This window comes from Podarcis vaucheri (assembly GCF_965113315.1).
Source record: "Podarcis vaucheri genome assembly, chromosome: 2".
In the NCBI taxonomy this organism is placed as follows: domain Eukaryota; kingdom Metazoa; phylum Chordata; class Lepidosauria; order Squamata; family Lacertidae; genus Podarcis; species Podarcis vaucheri.
In genome coordinates, this window is record NC_138760.1 from 111,768,475 (window position 1) to 111,793,950 (window position 25,476).

At 47.3% G+C, this 25,476-nt stretch overlaps 1 protein-coding gene across 6 annotated transcripts in view; it reads right to left on the bottom strand.

Moving 5' to 3' along the window:
- Nucleotides 1-2,734: 2,734 nt before the first annotated feature.
- The window catches only part of CPNE9 (copine family member 9), a 62,165-nt gene continuing 39,423 nt past the window's right edge, over nt 2,735-25,476 (bottom strand). For all 6 annotated transcript variants that reach the window (XM_082210024.1, XM_082210027.1, XM_082210025.1 and 3 more), the window contains 10 exons: nt 23,309-23,384; nt 13,532-13,585; nt 12,013-12,074; nt 10,724-10,770; nt 9,646-9,827; nt 5,843-5,970; nt 4,878-4,980; nt 3,789-3,846; nt 3,400-3,473; nt 2,735-3,286 (listed from right to left, as the gene is read on the bottom strand). In XM_082210024.1, coding sequence (XP_082066150.1) covers nt 3,134-3,286; nt 3,400-3,473; nt 3,789-3,846; nt 4,878-4,980; nt 5,843-5,970; nt 9,646-9,827; nt 10,724-10,770; nt 12,013-12,074; nt 13,532-13,585; nt 23,309-23,384 — 937 coding nt within the window. In that variant the 3' untranslated portion in view covers nt 2,735-3,133. The remainder of the gene's footprint in view (nt 3,287-3,399; nt 3,474-3,788; nt 3,847-4,877; nt 4,981-5,842; nt 5,971-9,645; nt 9,828-10,723; nt 10,771-12,012; nt 12,075-13,531; nt 13,586-23,308; nt 23,385-25,476) is intronic.

Below are 25,476 nucleotides of genomic sequence, written 5' to 3' on the forward strand. Positions count from 1 at the left end.
TGCACAACGGCCGTCTCAAATAAACATTCACACTGTGAGGAAGCCCAAAGTGAGTGGGGCTTAAATTTTCCAGCTGGATTGAAGCTGGTCTGAGGGGAAAACACACACATCCGACAACAATATTTGTCAAGAAAGTCCAGGACCGATGTAGACTGTGGCAAACACCGTGTGAATGTGGCTTGAAAAACTAGCCGTGGCAGCACACTGGGTGTGGGGTCTGTTATGTACTGAAGTCCTCATCCTGGGCCAGCAGGGGGATAGTTTTCACTCAGGTCCACATATGCAAATAAGGGATTGAAAGTGACGTTCAGTGATTGGATAGTTTTAGAAAATTGTTACAGTTACGTTGTACTGGAGCTCTATATAAGCAGGCTGACTGAACTCTTCAGTTCAGGTCTGTTCTGGCCTATGAATAAACAAGAGCTGTTTGAAGAATCGCTGTGTCGTCTGATATGTTCACCCACAACTTAACAGGGTCAGTGGTAGTGTGAACACACCCTTGGTTGGCAGTGCCTGTCATTGGCTCTGCGGTGCCCCCTGCTGTTGGCCTCCTTGCTTTCTGTCCTATCAGGTCACCTTCCATCATTGCTTCCCACGCAGTTAAGGGTTTACACACTGCCAAGGCCGTTTGCTAAGCATACTGCCTGCCCTTCACGAGAAACTGCCCAGGAATCTAGCCCCTCCCCGAGTTACCTGCACCTTCTTGGCCAAAGACAAAAGGTGGACCCCCAGCCAGGGATGTGGGAGGAGTGGGGGGTGATGGCGATGATGGGAAGCCTTTGAAAGGTGGCCCTCCCGCTGGATCAGATGAGCGGAGGCATCCTGCCAGCTTCTGCTGTTCCATGTTTTATTCAGGCAGGCTCAGCCCTGGGCTGCGCTTTCGCTTCCTGAGAGCAGAGATAAAGTAGGCCAAACGCCCTGCCGCGGGAATACTCCCTTCCCATCTGCTTGCTGGCTTCAAACAATTGAGCCTCACCAGGCTGGGCCGCTGCCGCTGCTGTGCACCGAAATATCCCTCCTGGAGAGTCTTAGGGGGCTGGAGAATTGCTGCATCGGTGGAAAGAAGCTCCTAGCTTATAGGCTTACAATATCAGGGTTTCCCCATCTGTCAGGGAAATGAAAGATTTGTCCTAAAACTTAGGTCAGAGCCACACCAAACATTTCAAGCACATGGGCTCCCCCACCAAGGAATCCTAGGAACTGAGGTTTGTTAAAGGTGCTGGAAATTGTAGCACTGCTGAGGGGCAAACTATAGTTCCCAATGTTGTTTGTGTGTGAAAGCCATATGCGTTTCATGTGCTTTCATAGTATGGTGGGTATATCCTTAGTCTGCAAAAGAACAACCCAGCAGTGTTCAGTTGCTGTTCTCGAGGTGCCATTGGGCAAATGGGATATTTGGCCTGGGCTCTGGCCATGGAAGAAGCTTCTGTTTCAAAGGGCTTGGAAAAGCAGGTGCCTGTGTGGCTAGAAAACTGTGTGCCTTTTAAAATGTTACCACGGTCTGGTATATGTTTCTAGCCTAAGTTCTGATCTTTTCTGAATTAAGCTATTAAATGAAGAAAATAACTTTTGCCTTCCTTGCCTCTGTTGCCAGTGCTGTGTTTTCTTGTCCAAAATCCCCACATCCCGGTGGCTTCATCAGATTAGCAATTCATTTTGTACTTGGGGCTGTGGTGTTGTTGCTATCAGTAAACTGAATCTTTAAAAAGCCCTGCAACTTTACTAGGCCTAACTCTTGAGCTGGTCTTTAACTGGGAAGCATAGCCTGAGATGGCAGAAAGCCACAACCCCACAGCTGGTTCACCCCACTGGGACAACTACCCTGTAACATCATAGAATTATAGAACTTTGTAAAGTTGGAAGGGATCCTGAGGGTCATCTAGTCCAACCCCAGCAGTGCAGGAATCACAGCTAACGAATCCCTGACAGATGGCCACCCGACCTCTGTTTTAAATCCCTCCAACGAAGGAGAGTCCGCCACCTTCCAATGGAACTGAGGAATACATTCCAACTCCACCTCAATAATTATTTTGTTTTCAAGTCCATACCTTAAAGAAGACTGAAACTGCATAACATTTGTAGTTACACCAAACCAATATATTGCCCAATGTTGAAGTATTTATATTTCTTTTAAAAACAGATGATGTTGGACTCTGAAAAGTTAAATGAAATATTACAACTATTTTTGCCTCTTTGGTGCCCGCCCTGTGGAACGTCCTCCCATCAGATGTCAAAACAATAAACAACTACCTGACATTCAGAAGACATCTTAAGGCAGCCCTGTTCAGGGAAGTTTTTAAGGTATGATATTTTAGTGTTTTTTGGTTTCTATGGAAGCCGCCCAGAGTGGCTGGGGAATCCCAGCCAGATGGGCGGGGTACAAATAATAAATTATTATTATTATTATTATTATTATTATTATTATTATTATTATTATCCGTTCCACTTTCAAACAGCTCTTGCCGCCAGAAAGTTCTTCCTGATGTTTAGTGGGAATCTCCTTCCTTGTCATTTGAACCCATCGGTTCGGGTCTTACCTTCCAGAGCAGCGGAAAACAAGCGCACTCCACCTCCCATTTGACAGCCCTTCAGATATTTGAAGATGGCTATCAAATCGTCTCTCGGTCGTCTCTTATCTGGGCTAATCATACCCAACTGCCTCAACCGTTCCTCACAAGGCATGGTTTCCACAATCCCTCATTGACACAACAACAACACACGCACGCAAGAGAACCTGGGACCAAGGATGGTTTATTGTCGATAACCAGGCAGAAACAGAACTCGGTGGCGCCTTATTTAGCGAACCTGAAGAAAAACATCGTCCCTGGCTGCCCTCCGCGAAATGCAGGCTTCCTTCCGAACTCCTTCCTGGTCCGTGCCCCTTGCCAAGGGCTGGTTTGTGAACTCTGGTGCCATCCCTTGGGAGATTCTGGGTGGGTTCATGCTTTTGTGCTGGCATCTCCGAGGGCACCTGTGCGAGGCAGGGAGGTCACGCCCCAGCCCACCTCCCACAGAGCTGTCCCAGCCACCCGGCCCATTGGGGACAGCCAACGTTGCCCAATTAGTAGGAGTTGTCTCAGTCCCAGCCGGAGCGGAACACCCTCATTGGCTCAGGCTATGGCAGAGGGCGGAACTACTGCGGACTAGCAGAAAGGGGCTTGATGTCGCGGGTCTTCATGTAGGAGAGGAGCTGCTCGGGGATTTCTGCCAGGACGTCCTTTGCCAGGCGTGCCATGCTCAAGACGTGGTTCCCAGAATGGTCCACGTAATCCCGGAATGGCACAAACTGGGCGGAAAGAGAGAGAAGGGGGTGGGTGCTTGGCCAGATCCCGCCCCCCCAAACCCCACCACCACCCTTTGGCATTGCTGATCCATCCATGCTCTCTGGAAAAGAGTTACCTGCACAATGTCTCTCTCAGCATAGCGCCCCCTGGAGGAGACTCGCACTTCATCTCCGTCCAGCTCTTCCATAGCTGAGGATCACACAAGAATGAATTACTGCTAAGATTCGTTGCCCTCCTCCTTGGGTCGCTGCCCAAGTACAGGGTACCTACAAAAGCCCCTCTTCCCTGCATGCAACCCAGCTCCACAAGGCCTAGTCATCGGCCTCGCAGCATGGCCTTTGGTGGTGGCCCTCTCGCCGCTTTGTGCTTTGTGCGAAGTGCTGAAGCATAGCAAGTCACCGACTTTGTCGTTGTGTCACCCTGTCGGACCGGGTTGGTCCAGGCCCACCCAACACAATTCCCATCATTGGCCCATCACACATCTTGGATCAGGGCAACACTTACCCAGAAAATCAGCCGGCCCTACTCCCACGATGATGATAGACATTGGCAAAGACGAGGCCTGTGGGGAGAACCACATTGTCTGAGATGCATCCCACATGCGTAGCTGTCAACTTTCCCCCACATGCATAGCTGTCAACTTTAATGAATGTTAGAATGATGTCAGAATGAAATTAAGTGGTTCTAGCAGCAATGTCATAAAGCTGTATGAAAAAATGGCTGGTTAATAGGTGAGAATTTAAAGTTATAACACATTAAGTTAAAGGACTAAGACAAAGAGGGAAAGGAATTGCTGAAATAACCAATTGAACCAGAATACAAAAAAGGGAGGTGAGAGGAGGTCAGGAAAGTAAGGAAATGAAATGTAAGATACGGAAGGATAAATTTGTTTCTAAGGGTTTTTTTTATATATATATTTTTTCTATACTTTGCATTTTGTATGTTTTTTCTCTTTTCTCTTTATATTTTTCATTGTCTTTTGTGTAATTTTTTGCTCTTGAAATCTTAATAAATATTTTTTTTTTTTAAAAAAAACCTTTCCTCCTTTTTAAAGGGAAATCCTATTGGGAATAAGGGAATTTCCCTTTAAAAAAGGGAAACGTTGACAGCTATGCCCGCATGGTGTTTAGCCTTGCAGATCCAGATCAAGGCCACAAGGAGCCCTGGACTAATCTAAACCCACACATTTGCAGCTATGTATGCACACATGCAAAAACATGTTACATACAACAGCAATGCGCAGTAGACATTGCTAAGTATCTTGGCTGCAAAGCTGTTTACCCTTCAGCACAACTGGGACCTCTCAGCCTTATTCTGCCGGTGGTTAATGTCCGCACCATCGTTTATGTAAAGAAGGCCTTTTATGGGGTTTGGGGGGGTGGGCAATGAGGAATTCTGTGTTCACCACTTTACTGCAAATTCAATCGAGAAGGCGGTGAGGGCAGGTGGAGACCACCGGTTTCTTCAAGAAGGCATTTAAGGTGACATTGGGAGCTGCTGGTGACCGGCTTTCATGCCTCCCCTTAAGTCTTGAGGGTGTTCCTTTTCTTCCCCACCCCTCTCCTAGCATGGAAAGACAGAGTTTGGACTCACGCTGACAATGGCTTCCTTGGTTTGCAGCATGTCAGAGATGACTCCGTCCGTGATGATGAGCAGGACGTAATATTGGGACCCGTCGGTCTCCTGGGCTGCCAACCTGAGGAAGAGGGAGAGTCGAGAGGACAAAGACATGCCTTGCTTCTTCACCGTTTCCCACTGCACTATGGAGCTCTGCCCGCCAAGCAAACAGAGTTCTCAGCCGGAGAGTTGAAACAGAGGGCATGATTATTACAGTGGTACTTCAGGTTACAGATGCTTCAGGTTACAGACACTTCGGGTTACAGACTCCGCTAACCCAGAAATAGTACCTCGGGTTAAGAACTTTGCTTCAGGATGAGAACAGAAATTGTGCAGCGGCAGCGGGAGGCCCCATTAGCTAAAGTGGTACCTCAGATTAAGAACAGTTTCAGGTTAAGAACGGACCTCCAGTACGAATTAAGTTCTTAACCCGAGGTACCACTGTAGTATTATTATTATTATACCCCGCCCATCTGGCTGCGTTTCCCAAGCCACTCTGGTCGGCTTGCAGTGTATCTAAAACCATAATTAAAAACATCAAACGTTATAAACCTCCCGATACGGGGCTGTCTTCAGATGTCTTCTAAAAGTTGCGTAATTCCTTATCTCCTTGACATCTGAAGCGAGGGTGTTCCACAGGGAGGGCACCACTACCGAGAAGGTTTGGGTTGGCGGTTCCTCCACCTTTCTCCACCGCTGTCCTCACTGGTTCAAATCGTGCTGCTCGGATCGGCCGGGCAACAGGGGATGTTCCCTAAGGTGCCATTGAAAACATGCAAGCCCTGGAGCCAGACTGGGGTCCTTTGAAGGCAGAGGTGACTTTGGTCTGGGTGTTGCAACAACTGTGTCTTGGAAAGACCAACTCAGAGATGTTCTGCCCCCAGCCCAACGCAAGGCTCCCAAAAGGAAAGAGGGCAGGACCTTTTCCAGTGCCCACTTACCGTGCCACCTGGTTGATGACTGGCGCAAAGTTGGTGGGTCCGTATAGCTGCACTGTGCGTAAGCTGTGGAAATAAGATTCCAGCACTCCCTCGATGCCCTCGCAGCTGGGGTTGTCTGGGTTGTGATTCTAAGGAAAGAACAGTGCTGTTTAGCAAACACGACATATTTTATAGGAAGGGAGGTAAATGGATATTTTTTGCCAAGATAACCCCAACAACAACAACAACAGCCAGTAACAGGTGAACCCAAAGCCGAGATCTGCAAGATAGGATCTGGTGGATTTCTGGCTCAGCCACCCAGTTCCTACCACCGCCGGGCTATACCAGTGGAGCTCCCTAATCCTGGCTTAGCTAGAGCTAAGACTAGTGGACCTTAAGTGAGGATATTAATAGACAAGATGTTAAATTGTTTTTATATGCAACAACAGCGGCAGGAGTATTGTTGGCCCAGAAATGGAAACAAGAAGAAATACCGACGAAAGAAGAATGGCAGACAAAATTAATGGACTACGCAGAATTGGATAAAATGACAGGAAGGATTCGAAATCTGCGGGACCAGAGATTTACAGAAGATTGGAAGAAATATACGAATTATTTGAAGAGCAACAGTAATCAACAAATTACGCTAGTAGGACTACAAGAAGTTTGTAAGGAGAAATATATGAAACATTGCAAAGAAGAGAGACATTAGTTATGATATTTAAATGTAATAGTGAAAGTAAGAAATGTAAATTAAGTGAAGAGATTGGAAAATTTTCAGATGTGATCGCTGGAAGTAAAAAAACTTGTATAAGATATAAAACCCCTGAGAGTATGTTTAATAATTGTTGAAAATGATATGTTAAAAAATTAATATACCGTATTTTTTGCTCTATAAGACTCACTTTTTCCCTCCTAAAAAGTAAAGGGAAATGTGTGTGCGTCTTATGGAGCCAATGCAGTCTGCACAGCTATCCCAGAAGCCAAAATAGCAAGAGGGATTGCTGCTTTCACTGTGCAGCGATCCCTCTTGCTGTACTGGCTTCTGAGATTCAGAATATTTTTTTTTCTTGTTTTCCTCCTCCAAAAACTAGGTGCGTCTTGTGGTCTGGTGCATCTTATAGAGCAAAAAATGCGGTATATAAAGACCAGTGGACCTTACTCTAGCATAAGCCCTGAAAAGCAGGGAGTGGCAGGGATTGGACCAGGCAGTGGGGACTTATGCTGGACCCTAACTTTGAGCTTGTCCACACTTCTGCTGGTTCCGTGCCTAGAAAGTGCCTTCTGGGTCCGAGTGGATTTGCGTTTGCTCTGCAGCTTTCCCCCCGAGAACACTCTATTTACCTCTGAATCAGAACAAATGGCAAATTGCTTGTTTTCCCGAGAGAGCGTCCAGGGCAAAGGGAAGTCGGGATGAGCCCCTTTTCAGCTTGGAAACTAACCTAATGGAACTAATGCTTGCCAAAAGGATGGCATTGAAAACTCTTATTTCAAAGGCTTGCTTTCCCTCTATCGGGCTTAGGACAGCTCAGCCGGCAGCAATCCCAGCTCCAGAGTTTGGATCAGGTGTGCTTTATTGAAGGCAGTGCAAACTGGGCTGACTTCCCTATTTAGGAAGTGTGATTCCCCCCCCCCCCAGTCCTTAGCAGATAATTCCTTGCCAGGTGTGAAACTAGGCTTTCTTTCACCCGGGTTAAAGACCCAGTTTGGCACCCCTGCCACACACAGGCTGGGAGACTCAATGGCGCCCCTCTGGAGGCTTCACCCAGGGCAAAATACCCGGCTAGCTCGCCTGTAGCTACGGCTGTCTTTACGCATTTAAGAAGTATTTAGAGGCATGAGGAATGGAGACTTTGTGTGCGTGTAAAAAAGTTAAGCTTCCTTCCCTCCCCACAATCTGGTTTTTCTAAAGAAGCTCGGTCACACGCATTTGTTGATACCTGTGGCATGTTTCATACTGTAAGCACTAAAAGCCATAGAAAACAGGTGATGAGCAAAACAATATTAAGGATCCTTCCACCACTACTAAACTTTTAGAAAGGGGCGATTAAGGAACCTCTGTTGGAAGACAAACCCTGAGCTGGAAGACCTGCCCCACTAACCACAGAACAGTGAGCAAGGGGCTTCATTTATTTGGTGGAGAGGGACATGTGTCTGTTCTGCACAATCCAGAGATAAAACTTGGCGTTGGAAACAGGTTAGAGGCCTGAGCCCTGGAGTTCTGCCACAAACTCATCACTGCATCCCATCACCTGTGCTAGTCTTGAAAAGGAATGCAGCACTGACCAGTAACTGGAGCAAAGGAGAAGGAAAACGAAGACAAGAGTTGGATGTGAACAGTTGGGTAACTATGGATGCAGGTTAGGCAATTCACTTCATAATACAAAGGGAGATACAGAGTGGGTTTTTTAAAAAGCTGGTTTGATGGATATCAATGTCCCCTATAAGGCTGCCTGCCTGGTTTGTTGTTGCGTTGTAACATGCTTGCTACTTACAGTAGGGCAAAGGCTTCTGCAGTGGCTCAGAAGTGGAGTGTGTTGTGTGTTGCAGCGAACGTAGTTATTGGCAACAACCTTGAATCTTCTTGCTCTTGCAGATCCACCAGGTGTCATTACAGAGAGCAAGCAGCAAGTCTTGACTACACACTCTGAATTTCTTTTTGGGGTCTATGTAATGGTAGTTCTCTAACTCCCCCTGCCCCACTGCAAAGTTCCTAGGGTGAGATGTCTTGGCAAACCATGTACTTAACCATGGTGCCGCCATCACTGATTTATCAAATTATTTGACAGCATTTATATACTGTTTGAATGTACAAAAAAAAGCAAGGAGGAAAAAAACAGCACCAAAAACCAAACACTTCTAAGTGGTTTTCAACAATATAAAATAAAACATCAAAATGATCCATACAAAATTGTTGTTGCTGTTGTTGATGGCATCCATCTTGGGAGACAATGGAGGTTCGTTCTCAAAACCAGTACCGTATTAGGAAAGTCAGGGGCCAAGGTGTTCTGAGAACAGCCTCTTTGACTAGCATATTTTAAAGGGAAAACTATATATTATGAAAATCCAGAGTCCCAGGCTGGTCAATCTGGCTCTGGTTAAGACAGTCTTGATCTCCGTTGTCAGGGGGAAAAGAAAATCAAGCACAAAACTAGGTACAAATGGCTTGACTGTTCCAAAGCCTTTCCACAAATCACCTCAACAGAGCTCACTGACCATTAATGGTCCATGGAGCTCAGCTTGTGAACCTCTGGGGAATACAACGATCCAGGTAAGGTAAAGGTAAAGGGACCCCTGACCATTAGGTCCAGTCGTGACCAACTCTGGGGTTGCGGCGCTCATCTCGCTTTATTGGCCGAGGGAGCCGGTGTACAGCTTCCGGGTCATGTGGCCAGCATGACTAAGCTGCTTCTGGTGAACCAGAGCAGCACACAGAAACGCCATTTACCTTCCCGCCGGAGCGATACCTATTTATCTACTTGCACTTGGACGTGCTTTCGAACTGCTAGGTTGGCAGGAGCTGGGACCGAACAATGGGAGCTCACCCCATCGCGGGGATTCGAACCGCTGACCTTCTGATCGGCAAGCCCTAGGCTCTGTGGTTTAACCCACAGAGATTTCCCTAAGACCCGACTCCGCAGGTATGCAAAAAAACTGCCTCATAAATCAGGACAATGATCCCTCTAGCCCAGTTTTGCCCTATCTGACTTGGCAGTATGTTTGCTACTCCAGATGCGAGCAAATGGAGACACCAGGGATTGAATCTGGGGCCATACACACATCAGACCCCTCTTATCATTGCAACTGGGGGGTTTCCCACCTACCAAAGGGAACTGGTGGGACACCTTGCCGTCTGGCGGGACTTTGGCTCCGAAGCCGTAGGCCGGGAAAAGCTTGTCGCTGTCGTAGTCCTGGATGATTTCTCCAACGGCCTTCAGAGCCATGGCGTAGGAGCTGAGCTGGTAGGGGCTCATGTAATGGAGGGAGGTGGGCTGGGAGGGAATCCCTGTGAAAAGGCATTTGGTCAGCCTCCAGAATCCCACAACCCCATTCCCCCAGCAATTCAGCCCCACGGCTTCCCACAGGCCGTACACACAGCATTCGGAAACCCATGTCAAAAAGCCAGCAACCCTCCGCCATCTTGGCTTGGCTTGGCTCTCTCCCTCCTCTGGGAATTCACAGAACCTTGGGTAGCTCTTCATACTTTCCTTCTTCTCCTCAATGGCACCTTGATTGGCCTAATAAGGTAAAGGGACCCCTGACCATTAGGTCCAGTCGCGGACAACTCTGGGGTTGTGGCACTCATCTTGCTTTATTGGCCGAGGGAGCTGGCGTACAGCTTCCAAGTCATGTGGCCAGCATGACTAAGCCACTTCTGGTGAACCAGAGCAGCACACGGAAACACCGTTTACCTTCCTGCCAGAGCGGTACCTATTTATCTACTTGCACTTTGACATGCTTTTGAACTGCTAGGTTGGCAGGAGCAGGGACCGAGCAACGGGAGCTCACCCCATCGCGGGGATTCGAACCACTGACCTTTTGATCGGCAAGCCCTAGGCTCTGTGGTTTAACACACAGCGCCACCCGCGTCCCAATACTTGGCCTAATACTTCCACTTCATTCTCCCACAGGTGAATTCCCCTCTTCCTTGACTCCTCAGACACTGGGACAATGGCATTTCTCTCCCCTCACCCTGTCCTGTGACCAAACTCTGGTATGGAAGTGTGGAAGTTCTTTGTGGGAGGATTCCCACAGCCCCACATTTGAGAGCGGGGGCAGGCAACCCCACAGAGGTGGAAGGTTAAAGATCTGCCTTTAGCCCAAGGGTCCTCGGCTGCCTGGTTACCGGCAGCTAAACTCTCCCTCTGTTCCCATAGCGACTCAGGGCTGTGCTGCACTCACCGTTGGAGGCGGTGAAATCAATGGCGACGGTGAAATTCAGCTGTGTCCTAAGGGGTGGGATGGAGGAGAGAGAGAAATGGATGCTATCATTCTTGCGAGCCCCCCAAAATGCCCTTAGCTGTGTTCTTCCTCATAGGTTAATCCCACCAGCGCCCTTTGGTCTCCTGCCAGTACCCCAAAATCAGAGCCCCAACCTCAAAGGTCTCTGCCAGACTTCAGGCATGCTATTCTCTCAATGCTTCACACGCTTGTCTTGTTCTGCCTTCCTGCCTAGCCCACCCTTGTCTAGTCTCCTCCTGGGCAATACCCGAGAAGCTGTGAAGGCTGGCGTTGGTGCTTCAAGCTCTAAACAACTCAGAGACCAAATATCTGAAGCCCAGCCTCCTTCCCTACAGATCCTCTCAGGTGCTGAGATTGGCACTGCTGGTAGTTCCTCTGCCATCAGAGGCTTGGGCGTGGGAGTGGTGACCTGCGAGAGGGCCTTCTCCATGGTGGCCCCTAAGCTGTGGAACTCCCCGCAGAAGCGTGTCTGCACCTTCTTTATACACCTTTCGGAGAATGCCGAAGACGAACCTCTTTACCTTGGCTTTTGATGCTTGAGGTGTATAATTTTGGAATATATTTTTAGGATAGATATTTCTGAAATGGTAAGTTGTTTTAAATGACTAATAATAATAATAATGAGAAGAAGAAGAATTTCATTATTTATATCCTGCCCATCTGGCTGGGATTCCCCAGCCACTCTGTGTGGCTCCCAACAGAATAATAATGAGAAGAATAATTGATAAAACATCAAACATTAAAAACTTCCTTGAACAGGGCTGCCTTCAGATGTCTTCTAAAAGTCAGATAGTTGTTTATTTCCTTGACATCTGATGGGAAGGTGTTCCACAGAGCGGGCGCCACTACCAAGAAGGCCCTCTGCCTGGTTCCTTGTAACCTCACTTCTCGCAGTGAGGGAACCGCCAGAAGGCCCTCAGAGCTGGACCTCAGTGTCCGGGTCGAATGATAGGGGTGGAGATGCTCCTTCAGGTATACTGGGCTGAGGCCGTTTAGGGCTTTAAAGGTCAGCACCAACACTTTGAATTGTGCTCGGAAACGTACTGGGAGCCAATGTAGGTCCTTCAGGACTTAATATCGTATTGCAAAGTGGCATTTCAGTGTTGTAACCCACCCTGGGACCTTAGGGTGAAAGATGGGCATTCCATCCATCAATAACAGGGCAGCCAGCCCCTGGCCCTCCAGATTCAGGGCCCCAAGGAGGCACCCAAGCTTTTCAACCAACGCACCCGCCTCGAATGTAGTCGACAAAGGTGTATTCCGACTGCACTGCGAAGGACAGCAGCGTTACCTACCGGAAACAGAGACAGGCAGAAAAAAACAACATGTGAAACGCATGTAGTCAGAAAGGCAGCTTGGAGGCTCTGTTCTGTAGCAGCCTAAAGGTGCTTCTAGACCAGGGGTCTGCAACCTGCAGCTCCGGAGCCGCACGTGGCTCTTTTACACCTTTGCCGCGGCTCCAGGGCGGATACTAGCAAGGGGAGGAGGCACATTGTGCGCCCCGACACTCCCCACTGTGGCGGGCGCTGTACTGGCTGTGACGTCGCATGGGGGCCCATGCAAGGGGCATGTACGCTGGTCACTGCATTGAAAGGGGGCATGTACGCTGGTCACTGTTTTGAAGGTGAGTGAACACACACACACAAAAAGGGAACTTGTTAATTTAATGTTTATTTCTATGAGGAGGAGTAATTCTGAGGGGTCAAACAAAGAAATAATAAAAAGTGACAAAAAAGTTATTTTTATAATGACGAGTTTTGCGGCTCCCAGTTTGTTTGTTTTTTCGGAAACGGGTCCAAGTGGCTCTTTTTGTCTTAAAGGTTGCAGACCCCTGTTCTAGACCGTTGCTATTTTGGGAGTGGGATATGATCACATGCTGGCAAATTCAGGTTGCAGAATTACGGTTGACCTTGCACAACAAGCTTGCTTCCCCCCTAAAAGATTGAGGGTATTTGTGATAGAGAAAATTTGTGGGATTGCCCTTCCATTTCTAAACTCCCTACTGTGTTCAGCTCCCGAGTCCTGCCAGTGGAAACCCACAGAAGGGTATCTGCCAGCTCAACGGGGCATTCCACCCCTCTCCGCCCCTCCCAAAATGGCTTGGGAAGGTCAGGGGAACCCCCAGAACAGCCTAAGGGACGGGGGGGAGGGATCATTCCATCCGGCAACCAGAAAAGCTTGCACGGGCAGAAAATTCGCCATAGTGCTGAACTGAATTTCTCCCCGTGTGTTTTCAATGCATGGCGTGTGACACGGTTCACCCAATGAGCAACTGTGCAAACCACTTTTGGAAACGTAAATAAGAAGTTGGTGATGTGGGGGGGCGGATCTGGACCCTGGGGGGAGGGGAAAGAGGGCTTTAAACCTCTGCCCACTCCGTCCTGATCCAGATCAGCTTCCCCTGTGACCAGAAGGAAGGACTGGTGGTACCGGTGGGAATTTTTGTCCCGCCTCCCAAAATAACACAGGAATCTTAGCAACCCACTCCAGTCCACCAGATCATCTATGCTCTGCGGCAGATTAGGGTACCTACACTCCTCTAGATGCTGATGGACTCAAAGTCCCATCATCCCTGATCCACAGTGGTTGAGGACTGATGGGAGTTGTAGTCCAGCAACATCTGGAAAGCCATGAGATTTTCTATCCCTCGTCTTACAGGTTCAAGCCAGACCCTTCAGCAACTGGAGCTGGCGCTTAGCAATTCAAGGTGGGGGGAGAGGAGAAGAACATAACATCCCACATACTTACTGTCCCAGAGTTAACGTATTTTTTCTTCTTGCATTTCTTCCTAGGATTAGAAACCTGGGGTTGAAACAGAAGAACAAGGAAAGGTGACTCTGTTGTCAACTCTCCAGCCACCATTTTGTCTCCCAACAACCGTCACCAAAGTTGTATCCTTTGCAACCATTATACTTCATATTTGTGGCCATTATCATAACCTCAGCTGAGCAGCTACACAGATTGTGGAATTTTAAGGACCAATTAAACAGTCCGGAAAGCCAAATCCAATCCCTTATACAAAGTAAAAAGTTATCCATCTTTTATCAACCATCTTGGACACTATACAGTGGTATCTCAGGTTAAGAACTTAATTTGTTCTGGAGGTCTGTTCTTAACCTGAAACTGATCTTAACCTGAGGTACCACTTTGTCTAATGGGGCCTCCCGCCACCGCCGCGCGATTTCTGTTCCCATCCTGAAGCAAAGTTCTTAACCTGAGGTACTATTTCTGGGTTAGCGGAGTCTGTAACCTGAAGCATCTGTAACTTGAGGTACCACTGTAATCACCAGGTGAGGTCTTGCGGATGGTCCTGCCACTGGGGGCTGCCTGGTTGATGATTAACTGCGACAGGGCCTTTTTAGTGGTGGCTCCCCGGTTGTGGAATGCCCTCCCTAGTGAGGTTTGCCTGTCTCCATCATTATTAACTTGCATGAAGAACTTGAAAGTATTCCTGTTCCCCCCATAAACGTTGGATAGAATGGTGTTTATAAGTGCAGTTTCTGACAGAATGTTTTTAACTGAAACGGCTTTTAGATATTTTTAAATGCAAATTGCTTTTAGCGTGTTTTAGCAGTTTCAGAATATTGCTGCTCCATTTTTATTGTTAAATGGTGCATTTGCTTGCCACCCTGGGATCTGTGGGGAGGAAAGGCGGGATGCCAATCACTGTTGGCATCCATCTGTCTCGAGAGAGACAGCGGACGGCACCTCCAAGGGTGAACTGCTGCATTAGCGTTATAAATTCAATAAACAGCAGCAATAATAAGTAATTTCAGACTAGCAATCACCAACAGACATTCTGTAGTCTTGCCCATGGTTTCATTTCTGTCTAACTCGTGGGTAGGCAGACTAAGGCCTGGGGACCGGATCCGGCCCAATCGCCTTCTAAATCTGGCTCACGGACGTGTTTTTACATGAGTAGAATGTGTCCTTTTATTTAAAATGCATCTCTGGGTTATTTGTGGGGCCTGCCTGGTGTTTTTTTACATGAGTAGAATGTGTGCTTTTATTTTATTTTATTTATTTATTTTATTAAAGATTTTCTTGATTTACAAAAGCGTGTGCAATATTTCTCTCGTATTTCCCCCCCATGGAACATTTTTACAAATCAGTGTCATTTGTCGAGACATTAGGAAGAAAAGGGGGAAAGAGGTGGAGGGGGGGGAGATGGGTGGGGGTGGGGTCGGGTGGCGGTGTTTCTATTTTACTTACTATATGTAGGGTTTGGTGTCAGCGTTGCTTGTGCAGGTTCTTTGCTGTTCGCTTGTGTTCCTTTGGTGGCGAGAGAGGTTGGGGTTGGCCTAGGGTGTGGTTATTCATTTGTGGTTGGCTGTGGTGGTCTTTGTTTTCATGTGAGAGTGGGGTGGGTGGGTGTTTTGGGTCAGCTTTTATTTAAAATGCATCTCTGGGTTATTTGTGGGGCATAGGAATCCGTTCATTTCCCCCCTCCAAAATATAGTCCGGCCCCCCACAAGGCCTGAGGGACAGTGGACCGGCCCCCTGCTGAAAAAGTTTGTTGACCCCTGGTCTAACTTGTTCCGGCTTGTGCAAGAGGATTGCTTGCTTGCACGCTCTTCAATGCTTTTCAGTTGGAAAAAGAGCTCAAATGAAGGTCCAACACAGCACAGTATAGCGATTCATTATCCAGCAATATCCAGAAGGCTGCCGGTTCAATACCTGGTATCTCCAGGTGGGGATGGGAAGATCCACTGCCTCAAACCCTGGAGTGCCACTGCCAAATCAATGTAGACAATTCTGAGCGCTGTGGGCCAAGGGCCTCAGTCATAGAATCATAGAGTTGGAAGGGACCCCAAGAGTCATCTAGGCCAACACCCTGCAATGCAGGAATAAGTTAAGTACAGTGGTACCTTGGTTCTCAAACACCTTGGTACTCAAACAACTTGGAACCCAAACACTGCAAACCCAGAAGTGTTCTGGATTGCGAATGTTTTCCAGAAGCCAAACGTGCTCCGTTTTGAGTGTGACATTTCCAATTTGAGTGCCACACTTCTGCTGAGGTCCGTCTGCTTTTGCTATTTCTTTTGTGTTTTTGCAGCTTTTGTGTTTTGTTTTTGTGACTGTGTGGAACCCAGTTCAGATACTGATAGATTGTGTGACTGCAGTACAGTGGTACCTTGGGTTACATACGCTTCAGGTTACAGACTCCGCTAACCCAGAAATAGTACCTCGGGTTAAGAACTTTGCTTCAGGATGAGAACAGAAATCATGCTCCGGCAGTGCAGTGGTGGCAGGAGGCCCCATTAGCTAAAGTGGTGCTTCAGGTTAAGAACAGTTTCAGGTTAAGAACGGACATTCGGAACGAATTAAGTACTTAACCTGAGGTACCACTGTACGTTGTTTATTGCTTTCATTTTATGGATCCATGGTCCCGTTAGATAGTAAAATTGATGTTAAATTGCTGATTTAGTGGTTGTTTTGAAAAGTCTAGAACGGATTAATCCATTTTGCTTTACTTTCTATGGGAAAGTGTGTCTTGGTTTTGGAAAGGACCTCCGGAACGGATTAAGTTTGAGAACCAAGGTACCACTGTATAATTTATTTATTTTTTTAAAATAATTTTTATTAGCTGACCAATCAAATCAAATCACATCACATAAATTCCGAATTACAAAGCCGAATTTTAAATTTTTGTTGAGGGGACCCATATTTCAAGTTCCGAAGGGGGATTCCGATCATCTTCTTGCTACTGCGTTAATATCAAAATCAGTCCAAATAATGTTCATAATTCTATCCAGTCTTATCTTGCTGTTTCCACATCTCATCTTGACCGTATATTTTTTTATTTTTTTCTTTATGATCTCTTCTGATAATCTCCTTAAGCAGATAAACACCAATTATAATCCTGTGTGAATTTTTCCGTTCGTCCAATCCTCATATCAAGATGGTTTCCATATATCATCGCTTTCATAAATAACATCGCTCTTTCCATCATTAATCTCGCAGATCTGTCGCTCTTAAGTCCCTCTGAGGAGTCTCACCCACAATATAAAAACAGCTCTGTTCCTCCTTCCAGACTCAAGTCCTCCGACAGAACTTGCCAACATGGCGACGGTATTTTTAACTGTGTCATTCCAAAGCTCTTATACTTTCCACGATCTTCTTGAAACATGCTTTGGTTAGAAAATTATCTCCACACAGACATAAATCCACAGCTTAAGTCATTAAAATGACATTTCTGACTTGCGGGGGGGGGATTCTTGGTTAATCACATAGAGGAAAGAAAGGAAAGGTTTTTTTCCCCCTCCCCCATCCAGTCCCTTTGCCATACCGAGCCTTGGTGATCTTCTCATGATTTATCCTTGTTCCTCCGACCCGTCTTGTTTATCAGAGATCTCTTCAGTTAGCAGTCTTTACTCCCCCACCTTCCTTGAAATATGTGCATTCGCTTCCTCCTAATTGTTTCTTTTGAAGTTATTGCAGCTAGAGGCGCGGATCAGAGACAGCGTCCAGGAGCCCGAGATCCACAGGAGGGTTCTGCCTAGTGCCCCCATCCCCACAAATTCGGGGGTGGTGTAGGGCACAGCAGGCAAGGGCAGCCCCCCCACATCCTTGGGGGGGGGGGTAGGGAGGCTATTTACTCCCGTCACAGCCTCCTAATTACCTTGTGTGGGTCGGAGAGATGTTATTGTCAGCCATCTTCCGATGCGCCCCTAGTGGCCCCTTGAAGGTACCACTGTATAAGGCAGCCTTCTACATTCCTAATACAGAGGTACCTCGGGTTAAGAACTTATTTCGTTCTGGAGGTCCATTCTTAACCTGAAACTGTTCTTAACCTGAGGTGCCACTTTAGCTAATCGGGCCTCCTGCTGCCGCCACCCGATTTCTGTTCTCATTCTGTGGTAAAGTTCTTAACCTGAGGTACTATTTCTGGGTTAGCGGAGTCTGTAACCTGAAGCGTCTGTAACCTGAAGCGTGTGTAACCCGAGGTACCACTGTAACTGCTCATCTAAGTTGGCTGTGAGTCCTGGAAGACCTGCTTCTGCCTTACAGGAGTTTTTCTACCTGGCCTGGGAGCGCAGGGCCCGGATTGACTCCAGCTACAAAAGCTGAACCTGCTGAAGAGGGCAGAGTCTCTCTTGATTGCCTTTTGGTGCAGACCCAGCTCATATAGCATGAGCGTCCACAGCCCCGGCCATGAACCACCATTGGCAGGATTTGCAGCTACAGCAGCAGATATGTTCTGTGCTTATGAGAATATTTTATTCTTTTGCTACTTATGCTGTTTTATATTTGACTTCACTTAGTGATGCTTTAATTTGGAAATGTTTAAGATAATTCTTTTGTTAACTTTGCTCTGCTAAACGTGTGTTCTGCAGTAGTCTGTGTTTTTTTTAAAAAAATGTTTAGGATAATATTTTAGTTTCCTGTTAATTATGTTTGAATGAATGTTAATTGTATTTAAATGTATAATTTTTATTCGGGTTTCTTCAGTAAGGTTTTATTCTGGATTGTTTTATTTGCTGTTTTAATGTAGGTTGTAAACTGCTTTGAGATTTTCTCCCCTTAAAAATATAAAGTAGTATGGAAATAAAATGAAAAGAGGAGGAGGAGGAGGAGGAGGAGGAGGAGGAAGAAGAAGAAGAAGAAGAAGAAGAAGATCTGTTGCCATGATCAATATTTTTCAATAATTTCTATTAGTCCTGTCTAGCAACAGGAAACTTTAGTAAGAACCAGGGCAGATGATGGGTGTTGCAACGGCTTCTTTGAGGGGTGGAGAGAGGGGATGACGAGGCCCAAAGGAAGGATGTCAGTTCCAAACTAGATAGCTGAGATAGAAGCAACTGGGGTATGGCTCAAAGTTTGCTTGTAGTTTCACTTAAGGCAGGCATAGGCAGACTCGGCCCTCCAGATGTTTAGAGACTACAATTCCCATCATCCCTGACCACTGGTCCTGTTAGCTAGGGATCATGGGAGTTGTAGTCCCAAAAGACCTGAAGTGCTGAGGTTGCCTATGCCTGACTTAAGGGAAAGCAAACTTGTTTTCCGGGTTGCCAGACAGGTTCTGAACATCACATCTCTTTGGGGATCTTGTACGTAAAGCGATCTATAACTCAAAATCAAATCAAACGTTTATTGCTTATCCAAGAGCTATTGCCAAATCTAATAATAATAATAATAATAATAATAATAATAATAATAATAGTAACAACAACAACAACAACAACAACATCACCACTCAAAATATAATGAAAACAGAGTAAGAAGAGTGCAGTGTCTGTTGCAGCATCTGATCCTATGCGGTATCCTGTATCTTTTGCAAGGAGAACAACTACAGAACTTTCACTGTAACTCTCACTACCAAAAAAATAAAACAAAAAAGGATACTGCTCATTTACAATTCGACCCAACACTTTAGCAACAGAGTCGGCAGTCCCCTTCCTGCCTGACATCCTTCATCCACCTTCATTATTCTAAATCATGCTGGCAATCAATCATAGGGGATTTGCCTCATTCCTTTTTAATAGACAAAGCCACTACTAGAAATCCAGATAACTCAAAAGTGATCCTGTGGGTCTGGTTTGCCAGCAAAAGAAAAAGAGAGAGATGAGACCAGCACGTTCTCTCAGATCCAGTCACTTTTCTGCCACAACCGTTTTTTGCTTTGAATTCCCATCTAGGGCAATTATCTAGATTGCAGTGCAATACGGATTGTAGTGCATTTCCTTCTGGGGGGCCAGCCGGCAGCTTCCTTGAGCATCCCAACGCTCTTCTGTTTGTGTGGCAAAATACACCGTGTGACCCCATGCTAGGAATACAGGCAGACGCCCCACTCAGCTACCATTTTAAGAATGCTACATGAGGCAGGGTGATGGGGCTAAATCTGGCGAGAGTCGGGGCGGGCCTTGTGGAGTTCATGAAGGGTCTCCTCCATGCGCCCTGTGCCCATACTTTTTGTTACGTTGTGGGTGAACATATCAGACAACACAGCGATTCTTCAAACAGTTCTTGTTTATTCACAGGCCAGAACAGAATTGAACTGAAGGGTTCAGTCAGCCTGCTGATATAGAGCTCCAGTACAACGTAACTGTAACAATTTTCTAAAACTATCCAATCACTGAACGTCATTTTCGATCCCTTATTTGCATAACTATCTACAGTATCCCCCTGCTGGCCCAGGGTGAGAACGTCAGTACATAACACTTTTTGTCTCAGCAACGGAGTGGGTACCACAGAGATATCTGTTGGCCATTTCAGATTGCCACAAGCGGAGAACTGCCGCCCTGCAAATAGTTTATATGCGGAAATAGTTCCAGATGCCGGGGCCCGGATTCAAGGAAAGACGCACTCCAGCCTGGCTCCCCCACTAGTCACTAGCCAACGCACCTTCTTGGCTGCTTCCTTACAGACCCTGCGGCCATCTTGCCTGGGCCAGAACGGTCCCACAGAGATCCCTCTGTGGGCAGGATTGTGCGAGTGCATGAGCGCCCATGCCTGTGATTTCCAGCGTCTGCGCATGCGCAGATGTGATTTCTGGTGCCGCGGAAGTGGGTCCCTGCGCCACAATGCGCCGGTTCAGCACAGTGCGAGAGCAGGCAGCTCAGTCTGGGGCTCATGGGCAGGTCAAATGACCTCCGCCGGCTGCTTCCGGCCCATGGGCCTTAGCTTGCTGACCCCTGATCTACAGCAGTTCAGTGGTGAGAACCAGCATGGTGCAGTGGTTAGAGTGTTGGACTAAGACCTGGGAGAGCAGGGTTCGAATCCCCGCTCAGCCACAACGCTCCCTGTGAGCTTGAGCCAGCTACCGTTTCTCATCCTAACCTACCTGTTGCGAGGATAAAATAAGAAAGGGAACCGTGTAGATCTTCTTGAGCTCCTTATAGAGGAAGGGTGGGATAGGAAATAAATAAACAGAACACACTGGTGGCCAGTTGCTCTCCAGAGAAGTCTTTCTCAGCCAGAGACAGAACCTGGAACCTTTTGCATTCAAACCTGATGCTCTGCCAGCTGAGCTACGCCTTTCCCCCAACGTGGTGCCCTCCAGATGTTTTGGACTACAGTTCCCATCATCCCTGACCCTTCTGGCTGGGGCTGATGGGAGATGGAGCCCAACAAAATTGGGAGAGTGCCAGGGACTGGGATGGGCAAGCAGCATTTTGGGGTGGGGAGCAGCAGCTGTGGGGAAAATTCTTTCCTTCACACATCCATATACAGTCAGACTTTGGATCCCTAAAAACCTTGGTACTCGGATGTTTTGGCTTCCGAATGCTGCAAACCTGGAAGTGAGTGTTTACGAATGTTCTTTGGAACCTGAATGTCCGATGGGACTTCCGCGGCTTTCGATGGGCTGCAGGAGCTTCCTGCAGCCAATCAGAAGCCATACTTTGGTTTCCGAACGTTTTGGAAGTCGAACGGACTTCCGGAATGGATTCCGTTCGACTTCCACTGTACGACTGTACAGTGGTACCTCAGGTTACATACACTTCAGGTTACAGACTCTGCTAACCCAGAAATAGTGCTTCAGGTTAAGAACTTTGCTTCAGGATAAGAACAGAAATCGTTGTCCGGCGGCGTGGCGGCAGTGGGAGGCCCGATTAGCTAAAGTGGTACTTCAGGTTAAGAACAGTTTCAGGTTAAGTATGGACCTCCACAACGAATTAAGTACTTAACCCGAGGTACCACTGTATATTATTGAACACAATGGTAACTTTTTTAGCATATACCGTGCGACGTGGCTGCATGCTAAATATATTATCCGAAGCAACTCTGAGCACGAGCAGAGTCTGCCTGCCAAGGCATCCCAAAGAAATCTTGTTTGGTATCCCACCTCTCGCCAGCCCCTAATGCTCCCCCTATTTCTCATAACGCCGCACGCTGAAGTTTGCTGTGAGCAGATTCAGGATGATTATTTATTCCCTCTGCCAGATCAGAGATGCTGGATTTTATTAAACTGCAGGCGCAAACTGTGCAACATCACCCAAAGTGATAATAATACTTATTGAGACAGCATCATCTAGGGTGGGTATGTACATGGTTTGTTCTCAATACCAAACAGTTAGGGCGGGGGAGGAATAATGGGAGTTGAGATATTGGAAACCATTAAGCAGTGGCTGGGGAGTAATGACTGGGTTGCCAACTGGCCAGAAAAGAAAAGAAACATCTAAGAGCTCAGGGGTAAAGCACCTGCTTTGCACACAGAACGTCCTGGGTTCAATTCCCTGCATCTCCAGGCATGGCTAGGAGTGTCTGTACCTTTAACCCTGGAGAGTTGCTGCCAGTCAGTGTAGACAATATTGAGCTAGATTGATGGAGCAATGGTCTGACTCAATACAAGTCAGCTTCCAAATGCAGTCCAGTCTGCTCCTAAGAATAGGTCAGACTATTTGTCTACCTAGCCCAATACTGTCTACTTGGATGGCAGCAGCTCTCCAGGGTTCTTTCCTATTTCCTGATGTAGTTGCCAAGGATTAAACCTGGCGCCTTATGCATGAAAAGTACCGTATTTTTCGCTCCATAGGGCGCACCTAGTTTTTAGGGGGGGAAATAAAGAAAAAAAAATTCTCCAGGCTTCAGTGAAAGCCTGCATTTGCTCCATAGGATGCACACACATTTCCCCTTCATTTTTGGAGGGAGGGGAAAAAGTGCGTCCTATAGAGCGAAAAATACGGTATGTCCTCTGACTCTCAGCTGCGGCCCCTCTTCTGCCTTCAACTGATCAGCCTGATCAGCAGAAATCAAGTGCTGAAGCTTATTGCAGCATGGAAAGAGCCAAAGCCATGGGTAGGCAAACTAAGGCCCGGGGGCCGGATCCGGCCCAATCGCCTTCTAAATCTGGCCCGCAGACGGTCCGGGAATCAGCGTGTTTTTACATGAGTAGAATGTGTCCTTTTATTTAAAATGCATCTCTGGGTTATTTGTGGGGCATAGGAATTTGTTCATTTTTTCCCTCCAAAATATAGTCCAGCCCCCCCACAAGATCTGAGGGACAGTGGACCAGCCCCCTGCTGAAAAAGTCTGCTGACCCCTGGCCAAAGCTTATCACCTATTAATTGTTGTGGATCAAATCACCATTAAAGGGACATTGACAGGGGCCAGTTCAAAAGCTGGCAGCTAAGGCTGCACACCACCTGTTCCTTTAAAACACATTCAGAGTATGTTTCCCCCCTCAAAGAATTCTGGGCCCTGTAGTTTATTCCTCACAGAGTTACAATTCCCAGCAATCCTTTGCAAACTACAGGGCCCAGAATTCTTTGAGGGAAAGAGTGTGTTTTAAAGGTATAGTCTGTACACAGCCTGAAAAAGTCCACAGTGGAAACCAAATCCAGACCATGGCCTTCATTCTTTTGAGCTTTCCCCCCATACCAATGGGGACTAGAAACATGAAGTTTTTACAAAAAACAAGAACAACGCCATTCACAGCTCTTACAAGTCTGGTACATTCAGAGGATTCCACTCTAGAAACACAATCTGTTGATTCAAGTTACAACTCTAGCCATGCAAAAAACAACCCCACATACAAAAACTAGCGTTGCTCAGTGTTAAGTATCTAAGTTGAAAGAAGCTTACCTCATAGACGGTGAACTGGTTCTGGGCCCGAGAGAGCTCTCTGTAGCTTGTGGCAAACTCCCCGATAAAATCATGGCTGTTGGGCCAAAGAGGAAGAAACAGTTCAGCCAATTGGTTCTGGCACAGTCTTAAACTCATGTCAGAGCTCAGCTATTTAAGCATACCTGCTTGAAGGCACCCCTGTGTTAAAACAGCTGCGCTGGCTGTCAATTCAAGCACCCCATTTGAGGTGCTCAAGTTAAGTGTGCAAAGCCCTAAATGACCTGGGCACCGAACACCTGGAAGTCTGTCTCCTCTCCTACAGATCCTCTTGGGTACCAAGATGGGCAGAGGGAGTCCTATTGGTAGTTCCTCCGCTCTCAGAAGCTTGAGGTGGGGCAATCTTGGAGAGGGCATTCTCTGTAGTAGCCCCTAAGTGGTGGAGCTTCCATCCCACAGATGCTATATCCTGGCATCTTTATTATACAGCTTCTCCTGTGATTGCTGAATATGCATCTCTTTGCCCTGGCTTTTGACCCATGAGGTGCATATTTTGGGGAGCCACCTAAAAACTGCAACTGAAAGTTGTTTTAAATTGTTTCTATATTGTGTTTCAGGACGCGGGTGGCGCTGTGGGTTAAACCACAGAGCCTAGGACTTGCCGATAAGAAGGTCGGTGGTTCGAATCCCCGCGACGGGGTGAGCTCCCATTGCTCGGTCCCTGCTCCTGCCAGGGAAAGCACGTCAAAGTGCAAGTAGATAAATAGGTACCGCTCCGGTGGGAAGGTAAACGGCGTTTCCGTGTGCTGCTCTGGTTCGCCAGAAGCAGCTTAGTTATGCTAGCCACTTGACCTGGAAGCTGTATGCCTGCTCCCTCGGCCAATAAAGCGAGATGAGCGCCGCAACCCCAGAGTCGGCCATGACTGGACCTAATGGTCAGGGGTCCCTTTACTTACTAGTAAGCCAGGCATCCCTCATCTTATATTTGTGCTGCTGGTTCTTTCTGCCTTAGTGCGCTGCTCTGGTTTGCCAGAAGCGGCTTAGTCATGCTGGCCACATGACCCGGAAGCTCCCTCAGCCAATAAAGCAAGATGAGCACCGCAACCCCAGAGTTGGTCACGACTGGACCTAACGGTCAGGGGTCCCTTTACCTTTTTATTGTGTTTCAATGTTGAGTTTCAATGCTGAAACGTGCCCTAGGAAATTAGGCTGAAGGATGGGTAGTAGTAGTAGTAATAATAATAATAATAATAATTTATTATTTGTAGGGACGCGGGTGGCGCTGTGGGTAAAACCTCAGCACCTAGGACTTGCCGATCGCATGGTCGGCGGTTTGAATCCCCGCGGTGGGGTGTGCTCCCGCTGCTCGGTCCCAGCGCCTGCCAACCTAGCAGTTCGAAAGCACCCCCGGGTGCAAGTAGATAAATAGGGACCGCTTACTAGCGGGAAGGTAAACGGCGTTTCCGTGTGTGCTGCGCTGGCTCGCCAGAGGAGCTTTGTCACGCTGGCCACGTGACCCGGAAGTGTCTGCGGACAGCGCTGGCTCCCGGCCTCTAGAGTGAGATGAGCGCACAACCCTAGAGTCTGTCAAGACTGGCCCGTACGGGCAGGGGTACCTTTACCTTTTACCTTATTATTTGTACCCCGCCTATCTGGCTGGGTTTCCCCAGCCACCCTGGGAGGCTTCCACAGAGACCAAAAACATACTAAAATGTCATACATTAAAAACTTCCCTGAACAGTAATAATAATAATAATAATAATAATAATAATAATAATAATAATTCCAGAACACCAAGCATTGAGCTCCTACTCCCCAAGACAATCTCAGCTACTTCACCTATTCCAGTTCTCACCAGAGACTCTTTGCTTTTCTAGAAGAGTGGTATACCTATGAGCCTTGAATCTCAGGGTCGTGGGTTCGAGCCCTGTGTTGGGCAAAAAGATTCCTGCATTGCAGGAGGTTGGCCTAGATGACCCGTGTGGCCCCTTCCAGCGCTATGATTCTGTGAAAGGCTGCTAGACTTCAGCTGCCATCTCAGGCCCAGACAAAATGGCCATGTTAGCTGGGGTTGATGAGATCTGGTAGTCTAGCAGCAGCAGCAGCAGGCCACAGGATCTGCACTCCTGCTTCATAGATCTACATATACACCAGAACAACCTTGGCCAACTTCGTGCCCTCCAGGCTGC